The sequence below is a fragment of the Ahaetulla prasina genome, chromosome 1 (genome assembly GCF_028640845.1).
Source record: "Ahaetulla prasina isolate Xishuangbanna chromosome 1, ASM2864084v1, whole genome shotgun sequence".
Classification (NCBI taxonomy): Eukaryota; Metazoa; Chordata; class Lepidosauria; order Squamata; family Colubridae; genus Ahaetulla; species Ahaetulla prasina.
In genome coordinates this window covers 254,621,572-254,637,930 of record NC_080539.1, presented here as the reverse complement: position 1 = coordinate 254,637,930, position 16,359 = coordinate 254,621,572, and the positions used below count along the sequence as shown (strand labels likewise).

General features: G+C 44.6%; 1 protein-coding gene across 4 annotated transcripts in view; it reads right to left on the bottom strand.

Moving 5' to 3' along the window:
- DTX4 (deltex E3 ubiquitin ligase 4) overlaps positions 1–15,666 on the bottom strand; it is a 54,178-nt gene extending 38,512 nt beyond the window's left edge. For 3 of the 4 annotated variants that reach the window (XM_058197120.1, XM_058197111.1, XM_058197095.1), the window contains exon 1: positions 14,482–15,666. In XM_058197120.1, coding sequence (XP_058053103.1) covers positions 14,482–14,692 — 211 coding nt within the window. In that variant the 5' untranslated portion in view covers positions 14,693–15,666. The remainder of the gene's footprint in view (positions 1–14,481) is intronic. The other variant, XM_058197103.1, reaches the window with a different exon arrangement.
- Positions 15,667–16,359: the final 693 nt, after the last annotated feature.

Below are 16,359 nucleotides of genomic sequence, written 5' to 3'. Positions count from 1 at the left end.
CATCTTCATCCAGGTATTGGGGTAGCTGTCGCGCCACGGCACTCTCTACAACCTTCGCAACAAAGCGAAGGTTGGAGACTGGACGATAATTACCCAAAATAGCTGGGTCCAGGGAGGGCTTCTTAAGGAGGGGTCTCACCACCGCCTCTTTCAAGGCGGCAGGGAAAACCCCTTCCAATAAAGAAGCGTTGGTAATCCTCTGGAGCCAGCCTCGTGTCACCGCCTGAGTGGCCAGTACCAGCCAGGAAGGGCACGGGTCCAGTAAACATGTCGTGCCGTGCAGCCTCCCCAACAACCTGTCGACGTCCTCGGGAGCCACAGGGTCAAACTCATCCCAAATGGACTCAACAAGACGTGCCTCCTCTCCCTCGCTTGGATCATCCCAATTTCGGTCCAGACCGTCCCTCAGCTGAGCGATTTTATCGTATAGATAACCGCTAAACTCCTCGGCTCGTCCCTGCAACGGGTCATCCCGCACCTCCTGATGTAGGAGAGAGCGGGTCACCCGAAACAGGGCGGCCGGGCGGTTATCTGCCGACGCAATGAGGGTGGAGGCGTAGGAACGCCTCGCTTCCCTCATTGCCACTAGGTAGGTCCTAGAATAGGACCTAACTAGTGTCCGATCAGCTTCGGAGCGACTGGACCTCCAGGTGCTCTCCAGGCGTCTTCTCCGGCGTTTCATCTCCCTCAGCCCCTCGGAGTACCAAGGGGCCGGACGAGATCTCCGCCGGGTCAGAGGCCGCAAAGGCACGACACGGTCCAAGGCCCCGGCCGCGGCCTGTTCCCAGGCCACGACCAGTTCCTCAGTCGTGCCGTGGGCCAGTTCCCCACGGAATGGCCCAACCTCCGTCAGGAACCTCTCGGGTCCATCAGGCGCCTGGGACGGAACCACCGTATAGGTTCCGCCTCCCGCGGTGGTGAATGGCGGTTCGGAGGTCTAGGCGAAGGAGAAAATGATCCGACCATGACATTGGTTCTGTTACTAAATCATCTAACACCAGATCATTAAGCCACTGCCCAGAGATATAAATCAGATCCAGCGTGCCTCCCCCCGTGTGCGTAGGGCCATCATTTACTCGAATCAGGTCCAAGGCCGTCATGGAAGCCTGAACTCCCGAGCTGCCGTCGATGACAAGCCAACTGATGGCAGGTTAAAATCCCCCATGACTATAAGTCTGGGGGTCTCGACCGCCACAGCAGCGAGTACCTCCAACAGCTCAGGCAGGGCTGTGGTCACGTAGCAAGGAGCCAGGTACGCGATCACCAAGCCCAACTGATTCCTATAGCCCCACCGCACATAGAGGGATTCACAGCCGGCAATCTGAGGAACAGTGGTCTCCCTCGGCTCTAGATCCTCCTTAATAACAACCGCCACCCCCCCACCCCTACCTTGGACCCTCGGCTGATGGAATGCTCGGAAACCTGGCGGGCACATCTCGACAAGGGGGACCCCCCCCTCTGGGCCCAACCAGGTTTCCGTAATACCCATAAGGTCCGCGGACTCCCCCTGAATAAGATCGCAAATCAGGGGGGCCTTATTAACCACGGACCGAGCATTACATAACATCAGCCGAAGATCCAAGCTCTGAGGATCATGGCCACCCGGGGAACGGGTCGGGACTGAGGGGCCGGAGCACGCGATCGCTCTCAAACATCGAACGCGTGCTCCCTCAACACGATACGGCCCCTCCCCCCCGCCATATCTGCCTCTCCCACTTACCGTACAGATTGAACAACCCTCTAAACCTGGAACGCCCTCCCCTGCCTTCAGACAAGATGGAATAGTGTCGCGAACTAGCACAGGGCTGGATCCTCCCGGCGGGTTCTCACCCCCACCCGCCAAATCCCTCCCCCCCCTAAAAAACCCTTATTTAAAAAACTGTTTAAAAAACCCCACAACTTCTTCTTGGCCGCATGCCACCTCTCTGGGTCCCAAGACCCTTCGTTAAGGTAAGCCCTTGATAGTTTGGAGGGCCATTCCTGCGAGGCGGGGGAACCTCGCAGTCGTCGTAGTTCGGCGAACGAGTATCTCATGGGAAATAGTCAGTAAACAGCGAAAGATGTCCATTCCTGACCGGCGAAGATGTTCCGGTCGTACCTGTAGATCGTCAAACCCGATCTTAGTCATATTACTGGCCACTCGGGCAGTAATATTGGTCATAGTCCGTAGAAAGTCCAAAAGGGTCCAGAAACAACCAAGGCCGAAAATCCGGTTCCGATCTAATAACCTCCCTCTCGGAGATTGGCATAATAGCCTCCCCTTGGTTGTTTCCTCGGCTACAAAGATGGAAAAGTCAGTAGCCGGGATAAAAGTATCCCTTGGGTTCCCGGCAGCGTACCATCACGGGACAAACCCGTGTGGTACGCTAATCAGGACGAAATTATGTCGCCAGTACCGTCAGTGCCATCAGTGCCGTCCAGCACAGTGCCGCTGTTGTAAATGACCAGGCCAAGCCACCTCTCAGTCGCCGATGGAAAAAACGACCTAAGATGTAAGCCGTAGGTAAAATTACGGCATTCTAGGCAGGCCATGGTAAAAGTCAGCAGAGGGGAAGAACGATGTTCCGGGCCATGAAGTGAGGAGAGAAGGTAGGGAGGGCAATAATCATGCCCGTGCAGGCCCCACTCCAGCCACCGATGTTACCTGCGGTCCAACACCCAAGACTCAGCATACCGCATACCAGCATACCGCATACCAGCATACCGCCGTCGGTGTTTGGCCCGCTCCCCAGCCATTGATTACATCCGCGGCCGAAACGGCCGACAAACAGCTGAGTCAGGCTGGGCGTCTCCTCGCGCCCCCCCCAACATGGCCGCCGCCATCCGCTGCTGTAGAGGACTTCGGCTCCGTACTCAGCAGCCGAGAGCTCAATGAGGTCCAAAGACCTCGCTCTCGGCTGCCGGAAGGATCGCATACCCGGAGCCGAGGACCAAGCAGCCAGGCGGCCTACTGAACGGCATTGCGGCCTGAGGACTCTCAGCCGCCGTCTCCGCGGAGCCTCAGAACGCCGCCATAACGCGCATGCGCAGAAGAAGCCATCATGATCTTATCTGACAGTCCAGAACCACTGGACTATAATGCATTAATGAGTATTATATTGAAGCTCATACATTTTAATTGAAAGTCCAACTCGGTTTTGAAACAGACTAGGTATCTTAGACTGATCAATCTCGGACTAAATGCATAAACTGATATGAGCTCATAAACTAAATGCATATGAGAATGAAACAGAAGAATCTCCTTACTGCTGACTTAAATTCTGAGAGGAAGGGTGAAGAAATATACTTGTTATATACAGTATGTAAGAAACTGTTTGGATTCAGTATGCATGTATAACACATCCAGTCTATCCAGTAAGGTTGGAGCCATTAAAATGCATGCATCCGTAGAGAAAATTTGGCTTGTTAATCATGCATTCATCAACATGGCTTACAAGGCTCAGAAAGATGCACAATCAAGTGGGTCTGTGCAGGAATGTTCACAAAAAATATAACATGTGATATAATAGTCCACTGGCCTCTTAGATCTGCCTCTGCAAAATAATAATAATAATAATAATAATAATAATAATAATAATAATAATAATAATAATAATAATAATAATAATAATAATAATAATAATAATAACAACAATAACAATAACAATAACAATAACAATAACAATAATAATCCTAAACGCTTGGGAAGTGTTCGGCTAGTGATCTGTGATACGAAATCCAGCATAATTATCTCGTTTGCTGTGTATACTGTCATTTTGTGTAAATAAAATAATAATAATAATAGTAGTAGTAGTAGTAGTAGTAAAAAAAAATCTCACCACTTTTGTGAGTACAAACTGTACAGCTCTTTGAGAAAGCTTTGGGGCAATAGGTAAAATTCTAGACCCAACAGATAAAAATTCTTTCCTCTTACATTTCTCCAGGCAAATGAATGGCCCGCCTAACTCTAGGGTCCCCTAAGCTTGATGGCAACATGTTGGTGTTAGTATTCTTTTCAGCCTTTCATTTTGCAAGAGCAAAGCAAACATTAATCTCTGCCTGTCTCAGGGCTGACAAAGGGTTTAATAGACAGAGCTGCAGCCAGTCCCACTTTCTTTCCTGACCCAGTGGCTCTATTGCCAAGATGGGACGACATCAGACTTCAAAATAAGTTTGATTTGGTCTCAGCAAATTCAGCCGAGAAGCTGGAAGGACAGGCAGATCCATTGCTGATCACTGTGGCAACCACTGGGCAAGAAGGGAATATATGGACAAAGCTTTTATTTGGGGAATGGGTTTAAGAAAGGGGTCGGCAGCAAGTGGACCTATAATACCTCCACACAGACAAGGATTGGGTGTGCATGCTAATTATTCTTTCAGGGGAAGAAAAGCCCCTCTGCTCAGTGCAATCTTTAGAGTTTTTTTCACCAAAGAAGGAATCCTGCAACAGCCTTCCTATCATGAAGTGAGCCCAGTCGGGCAATGGAATGCTAGCTGGTATGTGCAACATACATCTACTGAAAAATGCAACCATCCACAACCAAAGTCTGGACAAAGGATGAACCACTTATGTTAGTAATTGCTGTCCAATCAAATTCTCTCTTCAATAGAGGAGCAAAAGAAGAGCAGGGTAGTACATAAAGGCCTTTTGGATAAAAATTTGGTGGATTTTACAAAATGTTCTGAAAAAGAAGATAAAGTTCCTGCCGCAATTTTTCTTGTTGGGAATTATTACGGATTGTACAGTAATTGAGACTAAATTGATTTTAAATCTAATAACTGCAGCAAGATTACTAATAGGACAATATTGGAAGAAAAAAGAAGTACCAACAATAGAAGAATGGATATTGAAAGTTGCCAATTTGGCTGAGATGGCGAAGATATCAGCCTTTTTGAAAGACAATACGCAAGAAAGATACTTAAAGGAATGGAAAAAATGGATTGACTATATTCAACGTAGATATCAGACTAAGAGTTATCAGACTGTTTTTGAATGATTATGATGTATTATTTTTGATTGCTTTTGGGGAAGTTAGGAATTGATGATTGTAGGGGTATAATTAAGTTGGGACGAAAATTTTTTAGCATATGTTTGTATTATTTTTAACTATACCTTGTGCTCGTTCCGGGAAGTCGGGGGAGGGTTGCGAAGGAGGGGAGCAGGGGGGGAAAGGGGGAAAAAAAAATTTTGTAAAACTTTTTGAATAAAAAAAAAAAAAAAAAAAAGAAGAGCAGGGTAGTGTCACAAAACTAATTTCTGCTAAGAAAACAGAAATTAGGCTTATATGCCTTTTTTACCCAATTCCTCCCCAAGCCACTCCCCTGAAACTTACTGTATTTTTCAGACTATAAGATGCACCTTTTTCCCCCAAAAAAGAGGGTGAAAATCTGGGTGCGTCTTATATTCCAAATGTAGCCCCGCCCAGCTTCTCAAAGAAAGGTTTCAGAGGCTAAAAAAAGCATCAGAAAGGAAGCTTCAGAAAAAAAGCCACCAAACAGAGCTTCAGAGGCTTTTTTTCTGAAACTGTTTTGGAGGCTTTCAGAGGCAGAAAAAAAAGCAAAAAAAAAAAAAAGCAAGGCACAGAGCTCACAACCAAGAAACCTGTTGCTAAAATTCACCTCTGGGAACAGATGATTGGGGGTATTCAGTGAGGCTGATCCACCTGCCTATCAGCTTTTTTCTTATTTTCCTCCCCAAAAACTAAGGTGCATCTTATACTCTGGTGCGTCTTATACTCTGAAAAATATGGTATCTAATATGATCCAATTAAACAGATCAGCAGTAACACTACCAAAACCCCCAAAATATTTCAAATGCATAGAGTAATCACAAGACTTGGATGGCCTCAAACATCAATATTTTTTTAGAAGTAGGTAAATTAGGTAAGTTTTTTTTTTAAAAAAAGCCTTATCTACAGTAACTTTGTATTAAGGTCACTACATATCAGAAAAACTAACAGGGAATTTCCACTTCAGTCACATACGTCATATGTATTGAAAATCAGAACAAAATAATATGTTCCAGGAAAAAGAAATGGCTACCTGTAAACATCTTACTCTATAGCAGGGGTTCTCAAACCTGGCAGTTTTAAGACTAATGGACTTCAACTCCACAAGTCCACAAGTTGAAGTTGAAGTCCACAAGTCTTAAAGCTGCCAAGTTTTAAGACCTCTGCTCTATAGGTATACACTAATGAAGCTCTTGTACAATGCCTTCAGAATTTTTCATACAAATGTTCTTATTAATTTTTCTGTTTCTTAAAAAATAGACCAGCGTCATATCCCAAAGTATGGGGAAAGCAGACTGATGTACAATGTCCTTAAATTTACACTACAGGTAGTCTTCAACTTACAACAGTTTGTTCAGTTACAACAACTATTCAAAGTTACAACAAAACTGAAAAGTGACTTATGATCGTTTTTCCCACTTATGACCATTGCAGCATCCCCATAGTCACATGATCAAACTTCAGACATTTGGCAACTGGTTCATATTTATGATGGTTGCAGTGTCCTGGGATCACGTGACCACCTTTTGTGACCTTCTGATAAGCAAAGTAAATGGGGAAGCCAGATTCACTTACAACCTTGTTACTAACTTAACAACTGCAGTGATTCACTCAACAACGGTGGCAAGAAAGGTTGTAAAATGGGGCAAAAGTCACTGAACAAATCTGCCACTTAGCCACAGAAAATTTGGGTTCAATTATAGTCATAAGTTGATGACTACCTATATAAGAACTTCAAAATTAACGAACCTCAGGGACCACTAAATTCATAATTTTAAATCCCACAGACCACTAATATGATCGGCCTAATGACCAGCTGAGTGGGTGTGGCTAGGTGGTCATGTGACTGGGCGGTCATGGACAACTCCTCTCCTCCCCACCTGGGCTCCTTAGTGTCCCAACAGGAAGCAGTTGTTGGAGCTAAGCAGCCACCATGAGAAAGAGTTGGCAAAACAGCTCAGTTCAAATTGGGTCTAACCGAGAAGGTGGCTCAGCAGAAGCACCTCACTGAGGACTACGAGCATAGGCTTTCCAAGCAGAGGGAAGACCTGTGGGAGTGCAAGGCCAGGTACCGGCGCCTGGAGGCTCAGCGGGCTGAGATGGTCAGCCAGTCCCAGGTCATGATGCAGTCCCACTGGAACAAGGCCCTCTGGCTCTTTGCCACCACTCTTTTCTCCAGCCTTCGTCCAAAGCCCCACACCAGAAGGCTGAAGCAGACCCCAAGTCAGAATTTCTGCCCCCCTCCGACTCACACAAAAAGATCCCAAAGGGGGGAGACTCTCTGCAGCAACACAAACATTCATTGCACATATCCAGCCGAGGGGGCATAGTTTGAGGATCCCTGATTTAGCGCAATATAAAAAATGCAAATAATTTTTCTGGGGACCACCAAAATTTTCTCACGGACCACAAGTTGGTGACCGCTGCTCTAAATGGCCTTTGGTGGGCAGAAACGGAGGAGTCTAAATCTCTTCCATTTCTGCTGAGTTCTGAATCAGTAATAGCCACCCAATTTCTTAATCAACCAGAGAATAAACTCTTCATCAACCACATTATACCACTGCAATACTAGAGTCAGAATCTGAGTGGGGAATGTGTAAGCATTTATATTCCAGACAGCAATGGCGCCACAAAACTTACCAAACACACCAACAGCTGCTAAGTCTGCTGGGCGTGTACAATGCTTTAACTCAAGGGTGGCAACCAGAGCCTACATAAGTTCTCCCCATGTTCATTTCTATAGCTTCTCGAACCCCCACCTCCAGGGTGGGACTACTGAAATTCAACAGTGGAATTATTTGTGGTAGCCTGATTTTTCACTTTTTTCAAAACATAGTCAAGGACTGACACTGGTGTGCAAAATTCCACCCCCAAATTCACCCGTGCCCACTCAAGTACCTTCATTGTGAAACTGCCTATGACTCAGAAGCTGAACAATTACTTTCCAAAGTTCAGCTCCTGACTGCCCAAAAGATCACGTTTATGCTTTAACTGCATACCAAACATGACTTTTGTGTAAAAACAACTAAAATGTGTCATTACACAGGTGGTTGTGCAAGCTGCTCCCAAAATTTGGGGTAGCAAGCGAATCATGAAAAATGAAATCCTTCTGGATAGTAGAAAGGGTGGAACTGAAGGAACAAAGACCCAGCTCATGGGAATGCACCTCCACTATGTTCAGGCAGAGAGACCTGTCCCTGACTGACAGCAGGATTTGTGGCACATAAACAGAGACTAAAGTCTTCAGGACCTTGAAGATTGCAATAGGTGGGTTCTGCAAGATCGGAGCCTTAGTTGTGTTCAGAAAAGACAACGAAAACCGTTTCCTTTTAGAGTATGTTTTCTCCTCAAGACTGATATCTATTGTTTAAATCAACTAATCAATGTTGGATGGAGTCATATAGCTCTTGTGTTGGTTTTATTGAACTTGTATAGAGAATTATAAGAAATTTTAAAATATACCTGTGGTTAGGCCCATCTGCTTAAAATATCCAAATACTATGATTTTTTTTGAGCAAAGCCATTCACCTGGCTCTTCTACAATCTCCTTCTTTAACCTCAATATTGATCATCCATATCTAATGTATTTAAATATTTTTCAGTTGCATTAGGTGTATAATAAAATTGTCTTACTGCATTAATTTTATAATAAAATTGTCTTACTGCATTAATTTTATAATAAAATTGTCTTACTGCATTAATTTTATAATAAAATTGTCTTACTGCATTAATTTTATAATAAAATTGTCTTACTGCATTAATTTTATAATAAAATTGTCTTACTGCATTAATTTTATAATAAAATTGTCTTACTGCATTAATTTTATAATAAAATTGTCTTACTGCATTAATTTTATAATAAAATTGTCTTACTGCATTAATTTTATAATAAAATTGTCTTACTGCATTAATTTTATAATAAAATTGTCTTACTGCATTAATTTTATAATAAAATTGTCTTACTGCATTAATTTTATAATAAAATTGTCTTACTGCATTAATTTTATAATAAAATTGTCTTACTGCATTAATTTTATAATAAAATTGTCTTACTGCATTAATTTTATAATAAAATTGTCTTACTGCATTAATTTTATAATAAAATTGTCTTACTGCATTAATTTTATAATAAAATTGTCTTACTGCATTAATTTTATAATAAAATAATAATATTTTTAAAATATACCTGTGGTTAGGCCCATCTGCTTAAAATATCCAAATACTATGATTTTTGTTGAGCAAAGCCATTCACCTGGCTCTTCTACAATCTCCTTCTTTAACCTCAATATTGATCATCCATATCTAATGTATTTAAATATTTTTCAGTTGCATTAGGTGTATAATAAAATTGTCTTACTGCATTAATTTTATAATAAAATAATAATATTTTATTAATATTTTCTGTGTTCTTTTTGCCCGTCTCTTTTGTTCTATATTTTGGGAGGACAAAATTTTTCTATTCTGTTAGCATCCTAGCTTTCACTATTCAATATCGTTTTTGACACTACAAAAGAGCCTGAAAGATCTATGAGTGTTTTTTCCAAAATCAAGAAGACTTTGTAAGTCTTCTTCTATAGAGATGCTCACACCCAATTCCACGAATCAACTCTAAACCCAGAATCTCTTTCTACATCTTTTGTACCAAATCATGATGTTGTGGTAGAGAATTATTAGTTAGAGAAAAACAGCTTATCTTTGACTCCAATGGACCAGGACTTAATTTTGCAAGGCCTTAGCCCCTCATTAGCCCCCAAAATGCAACAGCACTCAAAGGTAACAAAATTTCATATTTGGATGCAAACTGTACAGAAAAGCAGGACTGCTCCTGCTTCAGGATTCCAGGTAGCTGGCCTAGAACACCTTTGACTGAACAGCATGGATGCTATCTGCAGGTTGCTTTTAGTTAGTTCTTTGATTTAATCATTTGGTAATATTCTATAATCTTAGATAATGGCATTGGTCCTACCTCTTCTGCACTATAGATGGATGCAAGGAATTTATTCAAGGCTGTGCAATTTTACTGTATTTCTTTAATGCACCATTAACTTTAACTCATCTAGAGATCCATTTGTCTCATTAGTTGCTTAAAAGACTTCTGTGGCTCACCCTAATTGTTCCTTGGTCCTTGAACCTATTTAGTTTTGCATTCCCCACTTCACTGCCTCCAACTAAATTTGCCAAAACATGAGCTTAGACGAAATGAACTTTTGAAAGGCAGTGAGGAGGTTGCTAGTCTCTCACAATGTGGCTGAGCACAAGAGCTGCATTTATAGATGACTCTCAGAAAGAGTGCTAATGACCAGATGACTGCAAAGAAATATGATCCTTCCATTCCCTTCCATCCTGTCAAAACCAATCCTTCCATCGCCCCACCATCTTGCCAGAACCAATGAAGCTTCTTAGATGAGAAGTGAAAGACCTTCCTCAAGAAAAAACAGCTGCCTTTTGAAAAAGCACCTTTGAGACAACTATGACCTAGATCAAGGGGTCTCTAACCTTGACAACTTTAAGACTTCCCAGAGTTCCTCAGCCAGCAAAGCAAAGACTTGAAATCTTAAAGTTGCCAAGGTTGGAGACCCCTGACCTAGAATTTTCACAGATACCTCACACCCTATTTTCTTTGAGTGTGTGAAGCTGTCACACACAGCTGTAACTGAACTGGAATTGGTCCACAGAGGAAAGGCCTCCCAAGCTATCTTTATAGCAGTTGAAGATTCAATCTGTAGCCTGGTTCTTATATCCAAGTGCCAAAAGTCTCAGTCAGCATATCTAGGCAACTGCTAGAAATTGTTCCTGCTCATAGTCTAATCATACAAGGTAGAGAAGAAATATATGGAGAAATGTATCATCTTCAGAAAAGGAAATCTGGCTTATTTGGTGAAAGGACTGGACACTAGGCAGAATACATCTCGGAACAGATTAATTTACAATGAAATGAATGTGAATGAATGGAATGGAGGAGAACTAACTCCCTCCCATCGCAGTATAATAAGTAGTATAAGACAGAAAAAAACTTATTTAATTTAGAATCTTTTCCTAATAATCAAAAGGCAGGGGAGACTATCATGCAACCAGTCAGTTTTCTGTATTCAACTAATCAGTGATGCCAGGCCTGATCACAAATGTTCACAGCAGTTGTAAAAAGTTATCTGATCAGAACCTGATTTCATAGCCTACTTGAGTCTCACTGTGGACATAGCACAAATCTTGCTCATCCCACAAGTACAGACAAAATGCCTCTCCCATCTTTTTTTCCACCAGCTGTAGTTACTAGTCATACTGCTGTGTTTCATAAAGGTTATTAGGATTGTAACAGCATTTGATCCAGCATCACTATCTCCCCTTTACTGTTGCCAAAATGAAAGATGCAAATAAATAATGGAATGAAGCAAGCCCTGGTTGATAAGGGCTTAGGCTGCAATCAATCTCAGTCTTTAAACCTGTCTTCTGCAGCCCAGGGCTTTCAATTCCCATCATTCCCAGCCAGCCTGAATACGAATAAATCCATACACATACACATTTACATCTTTGACTCTTGTGTTGTGTCTTGTCCGCTCTCACCGCAGTCGGGGTCTGCTTATCTGCTCCCGAACACGGAGGAATGTATGCCTCCCGGCCCCAGTCCTGGCTCCATGCCCAGACAAGCTGCAGAGGAGGGGGCACCTCCCGGTCCCAGCCCTGGCTCCATGCCCAAGCAGGCTGCAGAGGAGGGAGCATCCCCCGGCCCCGGCCCTGGCTCCATGCCCAGACAAACGGAGCAGCTAGACCCCTCCTCCACAGCATGTGAGCCTGAGGAAAGTTTACTTCCAACAGCTGATTGGAGTGACCCTCACATCAGAAGATTGGATAGGCGGAGGCAACAGAAAGAAGGGAGGGGCAGGCCTTAATGAGTGCTGAGTCATGGAGCCACACCCCATGGCCTATATAAAGGATCTGCTTTCTGGCAGTCTCTGAGTCAGGCAAAGTCGAACTTATCTTGCTGAAGTCACTTACTGGTCTCCTGCCTGCTCTGAGGACTTTGCTAGGACTTTGGGCAGAGCTGCAGAGGCAAGCCTGATTCAGATTTCCCTGACCCGGCCGTCAGCGGAGGAGTGGGACACGACATCTTGTTATATGGAAACAAAATCTGCTCTGGTGACATTTAGACCTTAGAATTCTTGATGATCATATCTTTTCTTTTAAGTACACTGAGAGCATATGCACCAAGACAAATTCCTTGTGAGTCCAATCATACTTGGCCAATAAAAAATTCTCTTCTCTTCTCTTCCCTTCCCTTCCCTTTAAAAGAACATCTACTGTAACAGGGACTGGTCAAATGGTGCACTTCAGCTTTACAGGCCAGATTGAGAGGATGTTGTGTTCAGACCAAATCTCTGAGAAACTATTATTTACATTTTATTTATTCCTTTTAATACTATCTCAGAAAGCACTAATTATTATTTCCAGCTTTTGCACTGAAATGTGCATCTAAAAGTATCTTTGGTGCACTTTGACTACCCAAAATCTTAGGCTCCATGAAAATTCCTTTCCCATTTTTCCTTTCATCAGCTTTGTCTGCCTCTATCAGGTTTCCGTCTCCTCCCTTGAAGTCGTCCTGTTTGCATGCTAAGCTTTCATGCAGCTCTTCTCTTTCATCCACTCGCCCAGAGCCAGCCTATTCCACATGCAGCCAGCTGCACCACATACTGTAGCAGGAGGCTTCTTCTAATGCACAGGGATGGTGTGATTCACCTGCCATCTCCTCCCAGCTCCTCTCCTGATCCAATAGCTACTTCCCTTCTTCACATGAGCTCACTAGCAGGAGCAAAAGGGATTCCCAGCTAAAGAAGCTGATGGTTTTCCCAGGGTGTTTCCTCCTTGTCAGCAAAGACAGCTGCACACCTACGCCTGGTTCCTCTACCCGTGAGACTGCAACGGCTTCACTGACAGGATCTCAGGAGCACGTTGCCAAGAGGCATTCAGGTCTTGGCAAACCGCTTAGTCCAGATACCAAAAGACAGGGGAGGAAAGTGGGGGAGGAGGAGGAGGAAGCACCGCCCACACCTCCATCACTCTCCAGACCTTCAGCTTCGGCTCCTGACATGGTTTTCGCAATATCACACAAATAGTTACTGTTTTTTTAGCCTGGTATTTTGCTTTGGTTTTCCCAGCTGACAGCCCATTTTTCTTATACTCCATGGTTTCTATGCAGACTCCTCAACATCGGGACATGGATCTAGTTATGAATCAACAATAATTCTAGGGAAAAAACCTACCTGTAACTCAAACTAACCCACAGGAGCAAGTCCCTTCCCCTCCCACAGTTTCTACAAAGTTTCAACAAAGGGAGAAGTAAGCTTAAGACCTTCAATGATAGTCATTCACGAAGATACGCATTCAGGATAATATCATCTGGATCTGTTGTTCTTCTATAAGAAGCTTTTAATCGTCTTTATTGTTAACCTCTCTAGGTTTGTCTATTTGTTGCTCCTGCCTTTCAGCCAAATTATTACAGTTTCAGCAATATGTGTATGTAAAATTTACCCCAGATCAGCTAATAAATTAAAAATGAATCACAAAGCTTTTCGTTCACATTTATGCAACATTCCTCCAAATGTGACCAGGAGTCACTATTTAAACTGCAAGTTTGACTGGCTGCTTCAATTTTTACAAAATCACACCACATTACATAATACTTCACGTTATTTATCAAGGTTTCTTCCCCCCAAACTCCACTCCTGGCATATGTAGTATACACACAGCTGTATTTTGTCTCAAGGCACAAGGCACACACAGCCCAATTCTATCCAGATTTATTCAGTAGTAAATTCGCAAAAAACATTGGTTCCAGCCACTCTTCTTTCCACACTAGCCTTTGACGTTTCCTATTTGTGTGTTTTACTCTTTGCAAGGGAAGTATCTGAGTATATGATTGCTCACACACCTTTACAAGGCATTAGAGAACACCAGCATCTTCACTGCAGAACAAGGTTGTCTTAACTTATATAGGCTACCACTATTAAGCAGAGACAGGGTTTGCCCAATGGGAAAGGCAAATTCTCAGAAAACTATTATTCTTTTCCTCCCAACGAAGCCCATCTAATTAAGCCCCCCCTCTTTTTTTGGGCAATGGCAGTAGAATTCGGAAGCTTGTAGTACAGTATTGGCTGCACCTTATTCCACCTCCAAATCCTTTTCTAGAATTGGAAAATTTCAACATTCCCATAAATCTCCCTCTATGCTGTCCCATCTCGTTTCCCCCGCTGCCTAAGGAGAGTTATCCCAAATGCCAACCTTTAATATAAAGGGGGCTGTGCAATCCCAATGAAACTTAATCCCAGCGGACGTCTTGTTTAAAAAGACACACACACACGAATGTCCAAATGAAAATACGTCCCTCCTTTGGTCGCCGATCAGAAGGGGCACGACAAGGGAGATGGCTCCGGATAGGAAAGGACAAAATCGCAGTGAAGGGGGTCGGGGTGGCGCCGGGAAGATGCGGGGTCAAACTCACCCGTGTCTTGGCGGAACTGGTGCATGGATTGGAGGTCGATGATATACGGCGACAGTCTATTGTCCACCTGGCCCAGAACGACGCTGCCCCCAACTCTCGGCCCGGCTCTGATCACCGCCTCGATGTGGTGGCTCACGGCCGGACTGTAGGGTCTCCATCGACCGTGCTCGTTCAGCCATTCCCAAACCACCACGGCGGAAGCCAGCAGCATGATTTCTTTGCCTTCGCTCTTTAGCGGGCCTTCCCGGAGAACCTCCGAATCCCAGGCACCTCCGGCAGCCTCTTCGTCCGATCAACGTCCGATAGATCTCATCTGCCCCCTTTAAACTCTGCAACGTCACGCCTACGGGCGGGCTGGCTGGCTGGCTGCTCGCTCGCTCGCTCCTTGGACCAGTTCCAAATTTTCTTCTTTTGAATTGTTTCTTTCTCTCACCCGCTTTTGTGCGGCTGGTATTTTGGAGCTTGTCGGGATAAAAAAAACCAAAACAACAAGAAGAAGAGAAAGAGACTATTTTGGGTACTGTTTCATGGAAAGAAGACTTAAAAGCTTCACAAGCTTTCAAGCAAATTCAGTAGTCTTGCTTCATCGCCTGGGAAATGCGTTGCATTTAAAAAATTACCAAGAAAACCCTTCCAGTCAGCAAGCTGGAAAAGCAGGTTCCGTCATCTGCTCCGTAAAGTGTCTCGGAAGGGAAATGTGCCTATTGGTACGGCAGAAGGTGACTCAGTTTACACCAGTTGCATCTTCTCCTTACTCTGCTTTTCCCTTCCCTTCTCTGCATTTGCGCGAGGCGTTCCTTTTGGACAAACCCTGCCTGGAATTTCATGCTCCCATTTCTGGGGTCCCCCGCCGTCCTCTCCGCCTCCCGCTTCCCTGGCTAGCAGATGCAGCAATCGCTCCGGCTCCACCTCCCTGTTGCTTTTATGCCGTCTTCTTTCTATAGACCGACCCTGGGATGAGTGGGGCTTTCTCGACACAGCGGGGGAAATGCAAATCTCCACCCCGCGCATTGCCCCTGGCCCTCAGCCGAGAAACAATAACCCATTGCACGCAGCCCCAGCGCCAGGCTCTGCTGCCTCTTGTGACCTCGCCTGCCGCCCGTTACAACTTCCCTGCCTTTGCAAGGATTCTGGGAAGAGGAGCCGCAGCAGGAGCAGCGGCCCCAAGAACGCGACGTCTTTGCGCTCCTGCCTTTCGCGCCTCCCACCATTACCTCATACACGGCCCTCCGCCCCTAAACCCTCCCCTCCGCTCAGCATCGAGCGCCCTCTGCTGACTCCGATAAACCCAACAGCAAGTGCGGGCGGGACTGGACCAACGCATCCCGAGGCGGGGGTGCCCGATCGATTGCCACCCTGCGGGGTGAAACGTGGAGAAGGCGAGGCAGCGCAGGACACGGACGCTAGCCAAAAGCCCGCCTCTGTAGGGGATCAGCTTGGCCATTGCTTTTCACGCGTGCTGCTTGGTGTACCGCAGCCGCCTTTTACCTCAGCCTGGACTACCCTCCAGCGCTGGCAGAAGCGACAAATTGGGGGCTGGTGGGGTGAGGAGGTGGGAAGGCATTGGATATGAGAGTTGCCCCATCACAAGTGGGGCGAAAACTGGTGGCGGAGATCAGTTATTTCGAGCGGCCGCCTTGGTCTTATGAAAGGCATAAGTGCTTTTTTTTTAAAAAAAAAATGCAGTAATGCAGTTCTGCATTTTTGTTCATCATTGTGCTGCTTCGAAAAATGCAGTTTAGACAAACTTTTTGTAAACTCCCGGCACTGCTTTGGCACTGCATTCCTTCAAAGAGGCTAATAGTTCCAGCAGCCTTATTTGAACAAGTTAGAATTATTTTAAACAGTTACTGTATTTTCAGGGCCTTTATAATACAG